The sequence below is a fragment of the Peromyscus leucopus genome, chromosome 5 (genome assembly GCF_004664715.2).
Source record: "Peromyscus leucopus breed LL Stock chromosome 5, UCI_PerLeu_2.1, whole genome shotgun sequence".
Lineage (NCBI taxonomy): Eukaryota > Metazoa > Chordata > Mammalia > Rodentia > Cricetidae > Peromyscus > Peromyscus leucopus.
Genome location: NC_051067.1, coordinates 76835686 through 76854193, shown reverse-complemented (window position 1 = coordinate 76854193; position 18508 = coordinate 76835686). Strand labels below are relative to the sequence as shown.

Here is an 18508-nt window from a genome sequence, read left to right as displayed (position 1 = left end):
GTGGTCAATTTTGCCTCAATGTGTGTAACCACAACTTAGTTAAAACTAAAGATCCTCTAAAATATGGTGGTGTTTCTAAGGTCCCATAGAAAACATTTTGTTCAACTTGCGTCATTAGCCTTTGTATCCCAAGTCTTACCATGTTCCTTTTTATTTTTTAGGTAACCATACAAAGTAATGAATTTCCTTATAACATTGTGGTGCACATGTTATACTTTTCTAATCCCTCCTCCTCCCCACTACTGCCCTGTCCCCTATAGAAGATTCCCTTCCTTCCCCACATGGTTCTTTCTTCGTTCATGCTAAATATATTCCATTCCATTTTCTCACCTCCCCTTCAGATCTCTCCCTTCCCTCCCCACCACACACGTTTAAATCTAAATTCCACATATGAGAGCAAAAGCATGCAGTATTTGCCTTTCTGGATCTGGCTTATTTGACTTAAAGAATGGTTTCTGTTTTACCTAAAAATGTCGTGATTTCATTTTTATTTATAGTAGCATAAAATTGCATCATGTGTATATACAACATTTTCTTCATCTACTCATCTGTTGATGGGCATCTAGTCTGATTCTGTTTCTTAGCTGTATAATACAGCAATATAAATAGATGTGCAAGTATCTCTGTGGTATGCTGACTTGCCATCTCATGCGTGTGTGTGTGTGTGTGTGTGTGTGTGTGTGTGTGTGTGTGTGTGTGTACATAGACACACATCGTCCCACAGTGTTATAGATGGGCCATATGGCAGTTCTCTTTTCAGTTTGTTTGGGTTTGTTTTTTTGTTGTTGGAGAATGCTTTATAATGATTTCCAAAGTGGCTACCCAAGTTTTCATTCTCACTAGCAGTGAATAAGAGTTGTTCTTTAACCAGATATCTCACAGTAGTTATCATTTTTTTCTTTTTTTATTATTGTTAAATCTATACATACATATGTATATGATACATACACACAACCTGCTGAGTTGTATATGCTTTTAGGACTGTCTCCTTGATAGTGGATAGTCAGTTAGGGGCCCATCCCTGTCTCTTAGCAGTCATTAATTGCCTATAGTTCTTCCTCTAGAATTGGAGACTTGTGATATTTCCTCCATCCATGTTGACGTGTCAGCTGCTGTTGCCACTGTCCAGGTCTTGTTTAAGCTACTGTATTGCTGAGATTTTATGGGTACAACTTTCCTGACCTATATAGAAGACACAGTCTCACAGCAGATGTCCTATTTCTTTATAATAGCCATTCTGACCAGAGTTAGGGTAGTTTTAATTTGCATTTCTCTGATGGCTGAGAATGTTGGAACACTACTTTGAGTTTTTATTGGCCATTTGTAATTCTATGAGAAGCTTATTCAGTTCATTAGCCTATTTATTGATTAGATGATTTGAGGTTTTAGTATTTAATTTTTGCAGTCTTTTATAGATCCTCAATATTATTTCTGTGCTTGACATAAAGTTGGAAAAGCTTTTCTTTTTTTCCTCATTCTGTAGCTGTCTCCTTTGCTGAGCAAAAGCTTTAGTTTCGTGTATCACCACTTTGCAGTTCTTCAGACTGTTCCTATGCCCTGAAGTTCTTTTCAGAAGATCCTGGCCTGTGCTCATTAATCTTGAAAGGTTTTCTCCTTTTAGTTTCAAGTCTTACATCAAAGTCTTTAATCTGTATACTCAGATGACCTAAAATTCATGGCAGTCTTCACACCCCAACCTCACTAGTGCTTGTGATTATAGGGATGAGCTGACACATGTACCCAGCTGAGTGATTTTGACACCTTTGTGGCTCTAGGTATGTGAGTTTCTTTCTATTCTCTTGGTCACCACGTCTGTTTTTGTGCCAGTTCCATGCTGATTCTATTATTGTAGCTCTCTAATTTGAGATCAGGTAATCTAAGATATCTCTAGTATTGATTGTTCTTTCAGCTAAGGATGGTCTTGGCTGTTTGGAATCTTATCTGCTTCTCTATGAAATTTAGGGTTGCTTTTCTAGTACTGTGAAGAATGCCATGGGGATTTTGATGGGCACTGCATTGAATCTGTATCACTTTTAATAATATAGCCATTGTCACAACACTAATTTTGACAATCCATGAGTCTTAGAGGCATTTTCATCTTCCTGTGCCTTTCATTTTTTTTCAGTGTCTTAAAAAGTTTCCTTTGTAGAAGTCATTTTCATCCTTGGAATTATCCTGGATATTTTTTAAAAGCTGTTGTGAACCTTGATTTCTTCCTCAACAAGTTTATCATTTATAGAGGCTAATATATATTGCTTTTATATTCTGCTACTTTGCTGTGTTTACAAGTCTAAGGGCATTCAATTGGGGTCTCTAGGGCCTTTGAAGTACAAGATCATAACATCTGAAAAAGAAATAAATTGACTACTGTTTGTAGCCCTCTTGTTTCTTTCTCTTGTCATATTGCCCTAAGACTTCCAGCACTTTATTGAATAACAGGGAAGAGAGGTAGGAAGGCATCCCAGTAATAGTTAACTCCAGCATGCTTGAGTCTTTCAGTTCAAGCCTCAGATCTACCAAAAATCAAGTAGAAATTCTGTAGTTGGAAAGTACAGTATTTTAAAATATTAGTAGAAGGCTCTGTGATGTTTGAGCTAGGAAATAATCTGAACACTTGAATATATATCAGTTGACTGTCTCAGTCTCAGGGACCTGTAGAGGCACCATCAAGCATACCAACATATTGGTAATAGAAATTGTAAGATGAAAAAAACAGGGAAAGAAAAGCAGAAATAATACGTAAGTCATTGCTAAAACCACCCAAATTTTATGACAAATGTTAATACACACATCTGAGAACATCTGCAAACCCCAAATAGGATAAACCCAAAGACCTATACTCAGTCATATCAACTCTCAAAAAATATTCTTGAAAGCAACAAAAAAAAGTAACTTATCACATCATCTGTATGCAAGAAGGCAGTGGATAATACATTATACATGCAGAAAGGGGAATTATCAATCAAATATAGACAAAGGTATCCTTCAAATATAAAGTACCCTAGATATCCTCAGAGAAACCAAAACAGCATTAATCACACTGGCAGAACTCTCCAGCACTAAAAAGATCCCCTTTAAGACTGATATAGACAGCAATTTAAATCCATACAAATCAGATCAACAGTTATACTGTAGCAAATTTTGATATGAACTTTGAATTAGATTAGTATTAATCTGAACTAGATTTTTTTTTCTATGCTGTTAATTGAAATCCCCAGGGCAACCACTAGGATAGTGACACTCAAAATATATTAAAACACTGAGGTACTGGAGAGATGGCCCAGTGATTAAGAACACTTGTTCTTGTACCCTCAGGGCTGCTAAAAATGTCTGTAAATGCAGTGCCCGGAGATCTGATGCTTTCTCTGACCTGTGTGGGCACAGACATAAATTCTGTTATCAGTAATTATTTTAAAAGTAAATGAAAGAAGCACTCCATCAAAAGATTGTGTCAGAACTGATAACAAAATTACTGTGTCTATAGGAGATTCTCTAGACATTAAAGACAAAACTGTTACTAGAACGGTGAAAGGTGGTCCATGGTCTGGTGAGATGGGTCAGTGAGTAAAGGGGTTTGCTGCCAAGCCCAGCCACCGCAACCCCAGGACCACATAGTGCAAGGAGACAGCTGCCTCCTGCAGGTGGTCCTTGAACGCCACACATCTGCCATGACAGGCATTTACACACATACACTAGTAATAATAGTTTTCAATGTGAGTCCATAAGAAGGTGCAACAACTCAACATATATATGCACTTAACATCAGAGCCACAAAATTAATGAAGAATGGAAGTAAGGGGTGGGTAACTCAATAAATAACTGGAGCCAGACATAGTCACATGTCACTCTTTCCTGTGGTCCCACCCACTCCAGAGCTAAGGTAGGAGGATCATGTGAGCCCTGAAGTTCAACATATTGAGACACACTGATTAACCAATAATTGGTTGATTGAAGATTGACTGGTAAGGACTTTAATAACCCCTCTTTCAAAATGGGTCACACACACACACACAAAAACCAGCCGGGTGGTGGTGGCGGCGGCGGCGGCGCACGCCTTTAATTCCAGCACTCGGGAGGCAGAGCCAGGTGGATCTCTGTGAGTTCGAGGCCAGCCTGGTCTACAAAGTGAGTTCCAGGAAAGGCGCAAAGCTACATAGAGAAACCCTGTCTCGGAAAAAAAAAAAAAATCAAAATGGGTCACACAACTAAGCAGCTAATCAATTAAAGATGTGAATACTTAACAGAAATGTGTAAAACACTGCACCTAGAAAATGATTGTTTTTCAAGGACACATAGAACATTTTCCTAACAGAAATGTGTAGAACACTTTACCTAGAAAATGCATTGTTTTTCAAGTTCACATAGAACATTTTCCCATATAGGCCACATACTGTGTCATAAAATAAAACTCAGTAAATCTTAAAGGACTGAAATCTTAACAAGTGTGTTCTCTGACCACATATTAAAAATCAGTAAGAAGAAGCTTAAAATAATGATCAGTATTTAAGAGTACTTGATGCTTCTGCAGAATACCAGGGTTTGGTTCCCAGCACCCATATTAGGTGGCTCACAACCACCTGTTACCTCAGTTCTGGGGGATCTGATACCCTTTTTGGGCCTCTGAAAACATCTGTATGCATGTGGTGTACATACGTACACTCAGGCACATGCACATATTCATAAAATAAGTGAAACTTTTTTAAAAAATCAAGAACATTTTTGAAATCTGTAAATACATGAAAATCAATCAACACACTCTAAAATAATGGATTGAAAAAATTAGAAAATACACAGAAGTAAATGGGAACCAAAAAAATGCAACATACTAAAATCCATAGAATGCAGCTAAAATCTTTCTTACAGGAAAATGGATTGCTCCAAATGCCTATATTAAAAAAATAAGAACCAGGGTAGGGATATATAGTTCACCTGGGAGAATAGTAGTCTGCAGTGCAGGGGCCTGGAGTTGATTCCCCAGTACCTCTTAAACCTGTTTCTGGGGCTCATGGCTATAATCCCAGAACTCTGAAGGTAGAAGCAGGAGGTGCAGAAGTTCAAGATAATTCTTGAAACACAGGGAGCTCTAGACCAGCCTGAGCTAGAGACCCTGTAGAAATAACTGTCTGGAATGAGTATTGCCATCTTTTACCTTGAGAAACCGGAAACATAAAAAGGAACTAAATGAAGTAGAGAATAGAGAGAAACAGCAAACCAAAGGATACCTTTGAGACATATTTAAAAACTAGCAAGACTTCACTTATACTGATCAGGAAAAAAAGACAAAAATTCAGTTTGAACTAAGTTCACAAAAATAAGAAGACACACAAATGAACAGCAGGCACTTGAAACAAGTTCAACATCATTTGGTAATAGGGAGTTCAGGTTAAACTCTGATATCAGAGATGTTGTTTCCCAGCCATCATATGGTGATAATAAGTGTTCGCTAGAATATGGAAAATTTTGGACATATTGCTTGTGTGAGTATGAAATGGGACAGGTACCTTTTCTCTTTACCTACATATATACTACATTTAATTAATACTTCATAATTGTGCATATTTATGGGGTACAACGTGACATTTCAATACATGTATATTATGTATAATAATTAGATCAGGGTAATTGGCAAATCTAACACCTCAAACATTTATGATTGCTTTGTGTTAGGAACACCAGAGATTATCTCTGGTGCCTATTTTGGAATGGGCAATTAATTATCATCCATATTCTTAGGTATATAATCTAGTAAATACACAAAAAATGTATATTAATGTTCAGTATTATTTAATGATAACCCAAAGTGGAAATTACCATAAATTTCACATAAATGAAATTAATTAATGAAACAAAATGTAGTATGTATCATGCTAGATGCTTTATCGTGAACCTTGAGAACATGCCAAGTGAAAGAAGCCAGTTACAAAGTCCATCTATTGTATGACTGTTTATAAAGTCCTCAGAATAGGCCAGTTAGAGAGAATGCCTACAGCAGGAAGTCTAATATTGCTGACAATATTGGGTATCGAGTTTTTCAAGTAATTAAAGCATCTTAAAATTACATTGTGCTCACTGAGGTGAACCCTTAGGATAGTCTCAAAGCCATTTTACTATATTTTATAAATGGAAATTATTTATAGTGTGGGAATTGTATCTCAAACAAAGCATATTTTTATGAATCATTAATATTAATTAACTGAACATTCATCTGACATTTTATACCTAGATTTAACTAAAATATTAAAGACTTCAAGACTTGCTAAGTACAATGTTTTCGTTTATTTGGTTTTTTGGTGTTTTTTTTTTCCTTCATAAATCTAGCTGGACAGCTCAGCCAGTCAGCACACTTAGCTCTCCAACTACCTTACAATGTACTTGGTTTAGGCCGAAGTGCCAATTTCCTGGACCATCTTTATGTTGGTATTCCCCGTCCGTCTGGAGAGAAGGCAAGTAAACAGTTGATTGACAATCTGTTTTAATACTTACAACTTAAACATTTAAATCCAATAATTTGAATTCAGATATTTTATTGCCTTTAAATAATTAAAAAGTAATTCATAGTGACTTGTCTAAGCTTATCTTAGAGCATACCATGACTTGTTATTTATATAGTTTTTTCCGTTCCTTCCCCATTAAACTTTGTGATTTCTCATCCATTTTACCTGCTATTTCTTCACGATATTTTATCACTTACAGCATAAGTAGTATCTGTTAACATAAAAGTAGCAATATTGTACTTACACATATACACACAGGATACATAGAATAGTGTCATTTGTCCATTTCCTGGTGTGAATTTTAGCTCCAATCAGCATTTACACAGAGCACTTTGAATAATGCCTGCTAAAACTGAACAATCAGTATTTGTTGAATGACTGAATTCATAACACACAAATATAATCCTCTATATCTGGATTTCAAATTCTCAAAATACTTGGTTTGCTTTTTTGTTTGTTTGGTTGGTTGGGTTTTTTTCATATTTAGACTAATTGGATATTAAGTGTTCTTAAATTCTCTTTTCAGTCTATAAGAAAACAAGAGTGGACAGCAATCATTCCAAATTCCCAGCTGATTGTCATTCCTTATCCTCACAATGTCCCTCGAAGGTAATATCCTTCCTTGATTGACCTCAATTTGGTAGATATCCAGTGGCATGTTTTTATAAACTATCATATTTATTGCCTACTCTGTTTCCCTGGGTGTCCAACACTTAATTTACTTAGTCACTTTCAAATTATTTAACACACCTACCCTGGTGTTTCATAAGGAGTAAACTCATTCCTATTAGGACAAAATGAAGCTTAAACATATTGCATCTGTTTAATTTTCACTACTTGTAAATACTAGTTTGATTTGTTTGTTTGTTTGTTTGTTTGTTTGTTTGTTTGTTTTGCAGTCCTGGGAGTTGAACCCAGTGCCTTGTGCATGCCAAGCAAGCATTCTACCAGTGAGCTACTCTCTTAGCTCCAGTCTTCATTAAAATTTTACATGAGTACATTCAGTGGAACACTAGACCAGTGCATGCCATCTCATGAGTTCACTCTGTCCATCTTTTTCTATCTTTATTCATTAAAGTCTTTTACTGTGAGAGAATTTACCCCATGAAAACTAAGAAATGTCATAAACCAGAGTTACCTCCCTGCTAGACAACTAACTGGCCAGCAAATCACTGTATCAATAAGATAACATTAATAGATATAGCTATTTGTCTAGTTCAGAGTTGGAGTAGATTGAGGTTTTGTTTTGTTTTTAAGATAAAATTACCATGTTGCCTAGGCTGATCTGAAACTCTGGGGCTCCACAACCCTCCCACATCAGCCTCCTGAGTACCTGGAACTGCCACGCCTGACCCTGGTGCCTGTTGTGGTACCTTTCTCCACATGAAGTTATTAACAAATATAAAATCTGAATAAGGAGCAGGGAAACTATAGAAAATGTAGTACTGATAAGAGTACACGGTAATGACTCATTTATGTTTACTGCCATGGACACAGAACAGTGTGGATAGGGAGGAAGAAAACGAAAACAAGCAAAATGGAGAAATATATGTTGTGATTTTAAAAGATGTCTGTACATACATGCTCATGTATGTATATCTCTGACAGAATATACAAGAAATCTCCTGAGTAGGCAACTGAAGATTGACTTTTTGTTTCTCTTTTAACCAAACTGACAAATGTCTTCATCTTTGGAGGGAAAAGTCTATTTAAAAAATAGAACTAAAAAAACTCAAGATGGAAAAAAAAAAGTCAGTTTTAGGGGCTAAAGAGATGGCTCAGTGACAGAGCAATTGCTGTTCCCTCAGAAGACCTGAGTTCAGTTCCCACACCCACATCCGGTGGCTCACAACCACATGGAACTCCAGCTCCAGGAGACCCGAGTCCCTCTTCTGGCCTCCATAGCCATGTATGCACACACAGGCACGCACACAAAATAAAAAGAATGTTTAAAAGTGTAATGATTTATTGAAAACCATTTTTTTCTGAGGGTAGTAGCTCACATCTGTAACCCGAATACCAGGAGGCTGAGGCAGGATGGTGGCAGCTTCAGGGATATATTGGGCTAGATAGCAAGACCCTGTCTCAGAAAAACAACATAATTTGGTTTTCTATTGTAAGGTACTCAACAATACTCAATTTTCTGAATTTCTGAAAAATCCTGCCATAGCTTTCTTCCATAATCAGAACGTTTCTCATGTTTCTCTTGCTCTTTCCAAAGAAATGTCCTTTTCAAATTTATGTACATAATAAAAACCCTAATTGATTTTTGTTTGAGGTGTATTCTGAGATTTACTGACTACAGACTAACTTACAGATCAATAAATTTTAATTATGTCAAAATAAATCAATAGCTACTTGCTGTTCATTAGAATGATCTTGCCCTTATTACTCTTTTAAAATGAGAACACAATCATTTCCTGTTTCCAGGGAGAACAAGAAGCTCTGTGTGCATAACTGCCCACAGAGTTAGTCATAAAGACCCCAGTTTCAGGATTTGCAGTGTTTACAGGTGCTGCATTATGTATAGTGTTTTAAGAGAGCAGACCTAATTATGTTTATGCTGATGTATTGACATTAACAGAAAGGCTAAGTGACTTTATAAGTCTCAACATAAAAGTTACTGTAATAATTTAAAATGTTCAACATAACACAGAAATGAAGCCAGTTTTACACAGCCATCAATTACACACCCACTCAGACATAAGATTGTTTTACTTGTACTACATTTGTGGGCGGGGGCGTCAGAAACTAAGATGCTATAGGCTTTGTGAAATCAGGTGACTTACCGAGCCCTAGAGTTAAAAAATTCAAATTCAGCAGATCAAAATCTCCTTTTCAAAAGACATCTTTAATTGTCTAAAGTACTATTGGTAAGTTTACTTAATAATTCTGAAGATCAAACTTAGTAATACATGAATATTAAATATCTCATCAACAATTCTACTTCAGGGAGATGGGTGTATACTTCAGTAATAAAGTGTTGGCCCTGCACACATGAGGCCCTGGGTTTAATCCCCAAAAACATACGTGAAAAAGAAAATTCTAGTTCAGTTCTAAGAAAGCAATGAACACTTGAGGATCTTCAGTATTCTTCAAATTATCTAAATTTAATTGCTTTTGCTAGATGAGTGAATGATTTAACCAATGAAATTTCATTAATTAATACACTGCTTTGCTTTCTGATCTCAATTTAACCTTTATTATGTTAAAGTTTACAATTTTAATTGTTCTGTTTTTATCTCCAGCTGGAGTGCCAAATTGTATCTTACACCAAGTAACATCGTCCTACTGACTGCAGTAGCTCTCATTGGTGTCTGCATTTTCATCTTGGCAATAATTGCTATTTTACACTGGCAGGAAAAGGTTTGTTTCTCGGTATACCTCTGGTTAGTTTATTATGGTAGCATGGTGCTCTTCAGAACTAAAGAGCTGGCATATAACTCAGTGGTCGAGGGCATAGGCTCATTCCCTAGTGCCACACAAAAAGGGGAAGAAAGTAATATCAGATACTCAGCCAATAGATGCCAGGAATATCCCCCAAAAAGGCTCCTCTCACAAAGGAGATGTTTTTTCTTTTTCCTTTGGACTGTCATGCCTACCAGAATCATGTTTTGCTAACTAAAATTACTCTTTTATCTCACTGTTCTTGTAACTTATGAAAAGGAAAACATGTTGATAATTCTGATAAATATTCATAGATTTGTCACTCCAAAGAACGATCACTTGTGTATCAGAAATAATAACTAACAATTATATATTCAATTAACTTTAAGATTGTAGAAGGACTCTATACTTTGTCTAAAAGCAACATAATCCAAAATATATCTGGTGACCTTAATAAGGAAACTAAGTTCCTTATTTTATCAGGCGGTCCGACTGTGGTATACATGTGGGATTCCAACAGCTGTGATGCAGTAGCTAAAGTGACTGCATCACCATGGACACACTGTATCACCTGGGACTGGTCGTCTATTTCTTTAGCCAGTTTTCCACCTCTCGCATCTGCTGCTATTTTCCATTCTCCCAGGACAACTTTTCTACACACCTGCCCAAAGCCCTCTTCTTTCTCTACTTTCCAGCTGATTTCATCTAAAGTCAACTGTTATATCTCAAAATGTTCTCTCTCCATCTCTCTCTCAGAGTTTCTTTCTCCATTTCCAGTTGTTACAACGATCTCTACCAGGATTACTCCCCTCAAAGCCAATATTCTAAGGCTTCCTCTCTCCCCTTTCTTACTCATCTTCAGTGTTAATCAGCCACCTTCCTGGGGATCTCTGTAGTTGATTCCACATCTGCCTCCTCCTGCCACTTCCTTAGATCCAGGCTGGTCTCTCTGACTTCACCTTCCCCCGTCTCTCCTGCACTAGACACTCCCCACTGTCCAGCATATGTTAGTGTTCCTCACCAGACCCTCACACCCCTTCTCTGTCACTCCACAACATCCCTGTCTTCCAGTCCTTTCCTTTACTCCACCTCCACACCTGCCAGGCCTCCTCATGCTGAACTCCCAGCTTGAAATGAATGCCCCTTCCCATTTCCATAAATGGTATTTGCAACGCTTGCCCTTTCCTCACTCAAACCCAAAGTAATACAATTAGGGTCGACCTGATGCATAGCAAGTTGTGTTTTTATCCTTTCTAGGCTTCAAGTGCTTGAAGAACAAAATACAAAACTTTTTTTTAATCCTTCTTACTAGGAGAAGATGATCAATAAATATCTGCTAAATCAATAGGTTAACTAACCAATAATCATCTTAATATAATTAGTTTAGATTGGTTTGTTACCATTAGTGTTAACAGTGATTGTGTTCTTCTAGCACCTAATGTTTACTCTCACTATCAAGTAGATAATAAGTGATGACAGTATAAGTATATGGAACATTCCTTCTTGATTTTTAAATTCAAGTAATATATTAATTATAAAATAGCTACTAGATCTATAAAAATATTTTATATTACTGCATTATAAAGATTATACCTGTAATGTTCTAAATTTCTTTGATCTTTTAAAAAATTATGTTTCAGAAATGAATCTTACTATTTTCTGAGTACTTAAATTACTCTACACTTGTCTTTCAGAAAGCAGACGATAGAGAGAAGCGACAAGAAGCCCATCGGTTCCATTTTGATGCCATGTGACTTTGCTTTAAGTATCTATAATGGAACTCACTTGATTGACTCATAGTAAAAAAATAATGGATTTGAGATATTTATAAATTATGCCTTCCTTGTCAATTATTGGAAAATACTAAAATAAATATGGCCTGGATATCTCATAAGGTCTTTTTTAAGCACTTTGTATGTAATATTGGGGTTCTTTATTCAGTAGTACTGAACATTTTTGTTCCTTTGTGGAATATGTTGCATGTACTTTGGTATATTTGCATTTATAATTTTATTAGAATAATGACGGTAGAAAGACATGTAAATAAAAAATATTTAAATGAGCTGGGGCAGAGGCATTGTTCCACCTGAATTGATCTTGCTTCTTATCTTAAAAAATGCAAACTTTACTTTCATAAATATATGGCAAAGTTATTAAACTAACATTTATCACAGCAGATCAAAGTTCTCATGAATGGCACAGAATGAGACTAATTATCTTGGCTTTGGATCACAGTAGGACAGATTGCCTTAGACACCTGGCTCTACAACTTAAAAGTGATTTTAATTTGGCTGTTGCTTAGCTTTTCTCTAAGCCTGTTTTGTTTATATGATGGTTAACTTGCCTGCCTACTTGAGTTACCATGAACATTAAACTGTATGATGTACAGGATGTGCTTAGTTTTAGCTCAGTGCCTAAGTGTTCATGAAGCAGCAGCCATCATTATTGCTATTTTAGGTGATTTTATTTTACTGCTAAAGATAATTATCAAAATATATAGAATTGATAGTTATCTTAGACATAAGGACATATTCTTTGGAAAACTTAAATTCTTGGTGATACATATCATAAAAAATAAGTTGTTCAACTAATTATAATACTCTCTAAGAGTAAAAGTGTCCTAAAAATTAGTATTTAAATACTAATCCCTGTGCAATAATGAAAAGCATTTGATCTTGAAAGAAAGCTGATTTAGGCAGAATCTGGAGGTGTACCTGCACCATCATATTTCTGTTCTCAAAAGTTTGGAAAGTCTGTCTCATTTCTATTCAGACCTCAGATTTTATATTGTGAACTTTGCAGTGCCAAAATTTGCTTTAAAATTATTTAAATCTAGAGCTCAGGAGAGAGGTTATAAAATTATTATCACATCTAACAATATTCTGATTATTAAGACATGCTATGGCTATAAAATATAAAATTCCTTGGAAACAGTTTTGTTCATGTTGTTTTCTTCATTACAGTTCACTAAAGGGCATGTGTTCATTTTTCTATCTAAGCATGTTACTATATCTTCTAAATAAATATTCCTTACTGAATGACAGTACTGTGGTGAGCATTTGAATCATTGTTTCTGAGCTTTAGGGGATAACAAGTATAAATCGCTGTGGATGAGGACGGCAATGGAGAGATTTGCCCATTACCTGTGAGTCACAGACAAGACTCAAGGTCATGGAACAGATCAGCTCATCCTTTACAAAGATAATTAAGCTTAGCATCTGGCAGTTGGTAAAATATGAATTCTAAAACTCACTTGGAATCAGAATCTATGAGGAATAATGTTATAGATAAAATGTTAGTGACAATTAAAATATATTTGGTGACAATAATATTTCTGTATTACCAAACACAACTTTGATATCATTTATTGGGTACAGCAAGTTTTAAAAAAAAGTGTAAGGCCAGGTGGTGGTGGCACAAGCTTTTAATCCCATCACTGATGAGGCATGGGCAAGTAGATCTCTAAGTTCAGGGCCAGCCTGGTCTACAGAGTGAGTACCAGGACAACCAGGGCTATACAGAGAAACCCTGTCTTGAAAAACTGAAAAAAAAAAAGGCGGGGGGGGGGGGATCCTTACACTGAGATCAACAAAGATCCTTCTGTTAATTTTACATGTTCTGTTAGATGGGGCAGACATAACTGGACTCAGAGCCTACCCTAACTCTGTGACTTCTAATTAGTCACTTCATGTCAAGCTGTGGTTTCTTCATCAGTCAGACAAGGCTAACGAGAAACAGAACATTTTCTTGAATCCAAGAATGGCAATGTATATACAGAAGGTGTGCACTGGGAACATGAGGCTTCTTTTCTTCCCCTATGACCCCCGCCACAGTAACCGACCATCACTTCCTGCCTGGTGTTCTCTGCACTGTTGTATTTCAGTGGTCCCCTGAAGAACAAGTGGTTAAGATTGAAGATCAGTCTGGAGAGATGGCTCAGTGGTTAAGGATGCTGGCTGCTCTTCCAGGTTCAATTTCCAGAACCCACATGAAGGCTGATCACCACCTACAATTCTAGTTCCAGGGGATCCTACACCCTCTTCTGACCTCCACAGGCACCAGGTACAAATGTGGCGCATGAACATGCATGTGAGCAAAACACTCGTATACAAAAAATAAATAAATCTGAAAGAAACTTAACGGTCACTTAGAAAACACGTTGCCAAAGCACTGTTGATTTGGATTAGCACCTTACATTTCCTATTATTCTTCCTAAAAGTCACTTCAAAGGAAATTCAAAAGTTAAATTATGCCCTGGAGACCTTGGTGGTAAACCAGTCCTTGTAAATGGCTTGAAGCCTGACTTTCCACTTCCTGGTTATTTTTGAAGTTAACAAAATAGGTAACAGGAAAGGAGACGCTCATGATCAACAGCTGTGCCCAAAAGGGAAGGAATGAAGCTGGGACAGAACGTAAATGGAGGGATGTTGTGTCCTGAACAGAGAGCACTCCAAGAAGAGATGGCATCCTCTCTACTGACCTGTCCACAACAAGGCAAGAGGCTGGATTTTACCCTCAAGTCATCAGCTTAGAAACATCTACCAAGAAAAATAATGAACAAGACAAATATGAAACATTGTGAATTGCAAAAGATAGCACAATAGAAACTGCAAGTTTTAAAAATGTTTGTAAAAGGATAATTTTATACCTATTAATTTAGAAGTGTATACAAAACTGATTGATTCTTAGGAAAATATCACCAAAATGGACTCCAAAAGAAAAATAGGGAATTCTCCTCTAGTTGATTCTGTGATGTCGTATCGAGGCTTTCTGCCCAGAGTCACAGATTTATGGGAAATTAGAAGGTAGCAAAAAGGATAATGAAATGCAGGAGACTAGAAGAGGAAGACCAGCAAGAGCAGAGGCAAGTGGACTGAGGCGGACAGCTGGGGTGGAGAGTTGATGCATAAGAACAGAGTATAATCACTCACACAAAACACACCAAGATGCCATAATGGAGCCCAATACTTTGCTACCTTGCAAATTTTTAAAAGCACAGAACTTATCATTTGGATCACTGAAAGTGCCAACAGTATTTTGCTCTTGGCTTCATCTAAAGAGAGCACACTCACCCAAGATTACTGATCACTTCCTGATTGTTTACAGGATGGGACTGAAGAGGTTCAGTCCCTCCCAAGGGACTACTGGCAGTAAGTGGGTGCTGGAGGAGGGGTGATCCTTTCTTTGGGGTTCAGTCACTGCAAACATGCAGTGATTCTGTAAATAACCCTCACCATGCTGACATATACAATCCTAAATGTTACCAAAACAGGAAAAAGACATGAAAATGGAAGAGGGCCTAACCAGAGAGAGGAACAAGAGAGAGTTATAGGGTATGAATATGATCAGAATACATTATATTCATGTATAAAACTGTCAGAATTCTAAATGTGCATAAACTAAATATGTAAAGTAAAAACTGACAGATGTATAAGGAAAAGTAGATGACTGTACCATTTAAGTCAATAACATCAACATTTCTCTGTAGTTACTGATAAAAACAGTAAAAAATACATGAAAGCTGGGTAGCTGGGATACCTCAATGGTAAGGGTACTTCCCACCCAACCTGGAAACTGGAGTTCAACGCTAGGAGCCCACATGAATGAAGGTAGATGGAGAGATCCACACACTCATCCTCTGGTCTCCACATGTGTGCCATGGCACATGCACACAATAATACTTTTTTTATCAGTTTAGAAATGACCTGAAAAACAGTCAAACTAATAGATACTTAAATAATATTCTACCCAACAAAGGAAATGTGATTGGAACAGAAATCAATGAAATACAAAGGTGAATCATTCTTTAAAAGTGAATAAATTAAAAAATATTATGGTCAAGCTAGTCAGGAATAGACAATGGGGATGAATTAACTTAATAATGAAAGAAATAGAAGACTTCATGCTAGTCCTAGAGACAGTAGAGGTAACGAGGGAGTCCTGGGAACAAATCGATGCCCAGGCATCCACCAGTAACTTTACTTAGCTGATTCTTTGAACAATAGCAAGTTACTAACGTCATCTAAAAGAAATCAATACTTTCTACTTGTGATTTTAGAATTAAAAGAAAGAAAACTCTACAAAGGAAACTAAGAGTGAATTACCTAATTGGAAAACATTTAAGAAAGAAGTACTATTTTATCCATTCCTTCCTTAGAACTAGGAAAGGAAGGGATACTTGAAAACTCCGTATAAGAGGCCAGTAATCCTCAATATGAAAACCAGTACAGATACTACAAGGAAACAAAATGGTTATTATCTGTCATCACACAGACACACAAACAAAAATATTCAATAAATAGAAAAAAGTATCCAGAAATAGATTAAAAGATAGTTCATAACCAAGGTCTCATCCTAGAAATGTAACACTGATTCAGTATTTGGAAAACAGAAGCAGTTGATTCATCATATTAACAAAAACTTTTAAACTCCTTTCAATGAAGAAAGCCATTTCTAATTTTTATTATAATCTAAAGAACTCCCTTAATAATAAAGACATGCATTTAAAAATCTCCAGCTAAAACAATGTAAGAAACAATGTTCTCCCCTCACTAAGATTAGGAACAAAGTAAGAATGTCTCCTCATTATTTTCAAAATAACATTGCAAGTCTTGACCAGTGTTAATTAGCTGAGGGAAAAACACAAATTGTAATTATATTCCATTGTAATGGAAGGAGTAAAAATGTCTTGGTGGGGATGTAGTTCAACAATAGAGCATTTGCCTAGCATGTGTGAGGTCCTCAGTTTGATCTCAGATATGCACAAACACATACACACATCTGTGGAGAGAGGGAGGGAACACAGAAATAATACTAAAAATATGATCCACAAAAGAAAATAATGACAAATTTTATTTCACCAAAATTTAAAATATTTACTTTAGCCGGGCGGTGGTGGCGCACGCCTTTAACCCCAGCACTCGGGAGGCAGAGGCAGGCGGATCTCTGTGAGTTCGAGGCCAGCCTGGTCTACAGAGTGAGTTCCAGGAAAAGGCGCAAAGCTACAGAGAGAAACCCTGTCTTGAAAAACCAAAAAAAAAAATTTTTACTTTAACAAAGATCCTTTCAAGAGAATGGATAGACAAGATAAATAGGCAAATAAAATATTTGCAAATTACAATTCTAACAGTTGACTAGTATCTAAAATGTAGAAATCTCAACAATACAAACATAACTCAGTTTAAGAATAAGTAAGAATGACTGCCTTCAGAGACCCATACTCACCATTCTTCATGTATATAGATAGCTGTTTTTCCGGACCGTTCTACATGAAACGCTATATAAATCTATATCAACGCCCTTTCTTGGATGCTTAAGAGATGTCTCAGCAGCTAAGAGTGCTTGCCTCACAAACATTAGGACTGGGGTTTGGATCCCAGCATCCATGTAAAACAGGGGGCTCCAGACACCAGAACTCAGAGAGAGGCCCTGCCTCAAAGGAACGCACATATGCACACACACACAACACAAATGCATACATACTCTACACACATAGACAAAAAAACTTTTCATGATACAAACTTTGCAACAACTAAGGGACTAGGGCCACGGCAGTGACTTCGGACTCCAAGCACCCACACAAAAGACACAAGCAGGACCGTCGGAACGGACCATGGCAGTGACTTCGGACTCCAAGCACCCACACAAAAGACACAAGCAGGACCGTCGGAACAGACCACGGCAGTGACTTCGGACTCCAAGCACCCACACAAAAGACACAAGCAGGACTGTCGGAACAGACCACGGCAGTGACTTCGGACTCCAAGTACCCACACAAAAGACACAAACAGGACCGTCGGAACGGCTCAGTCACCGAGGCAGGAGCCCCTCGTTTGATCACTAGGAGAAAAGAGAAAACATTCATACAAGTTGTTCTCTGATCTCCACATGCATACTGTGACATTCGCACACAAGCACACATGGACACACAAATAAATACACTTCTAAATTTGGGGGTGGGGGGTCTAGAGAGATGGCTGCAGTTAAGAGTACAGGCTTCCCTTTCAGGGGACTAGGGATCAATTTCCAGAACCTACATGGTAGCTCACAAATGTCCATGACTCCAATCCATGGGATCCCATGACCTTTTCCGGTCTTCATAGTCACTGAACACACATGACATACATGCAGGCCAGACATCCATATACATAAAATAATGATAAAACATTTTAAAATAAATTTTTTAAAGTATGTCCAGGCATCGCTGTGCATGCCTATAACCCCAGGAGAGGAGGGCAGAGACAGACATAGCCTGAAAGCTCCCTGGCCATCCAGCCTAGCCAAAACATCCAGTTCCCAGCTTCTGTTTCAGTAGGAGAGCATCTCAAAGCAACAAGACAGAACAATAGAGGACAATACTCGCTGTCCTGCTCTGGCTTCTACATGATGTGCATGAGCACTCTTATACATGCACCCCACAATAAAGCATACACGTGTGAATGATGACATACACAAAGACTAGAAAAGAGTTTGGGGAGGGGGATCATTGGGAGATTTTGTTTGTTTACTTGTTTTGATTTTGTTTTGAGACTGAGCTGCACTAAATAGCTTAGACTAGTCTGGAATACTCTATACAGCCATGCTGACTACTTTTTTTGTCAACATGACACAAGTTAGGATCATCTGGG

At 37.2% G+C, this 18508-nt stretch overlaps 1 protein-coding gene across 1 annotated transcript in view; it reads left to right on the top strand.

The window, feature by feature from the left end:
- Positions 1 to 12924, top strand: part of Itfg1 (integrin alpha FG-GAP repeat containing 1) — a 144125-nt gene extending 131201 nt beyond the window's left edge. The window contains exons 15-18 of the mRNA XM_028893960.2: positions 6319 to 6443; positions 7021 to 7103; positions 9743 to 9860; positions 11576 to 12924. Of these exons, the coding sequence (XP_028749793.1) occupies positions 6319 to 6443; positions 7021 to 7103; positions 9743 to 9860; positions 11576 to 11635 (386 nt within the window). The 3' untranslated portion in view covers positions 11636 to 12924. The remainder of the gene's footprint in view (positions 1 to 6318; positions 6444 to 7020; positions 7104 to 9742; positions 9861 to 11575) is intronic.
- The last annotated feature ends 5584 nt before the right edge of the window (positions 12925 to 18508 follow it).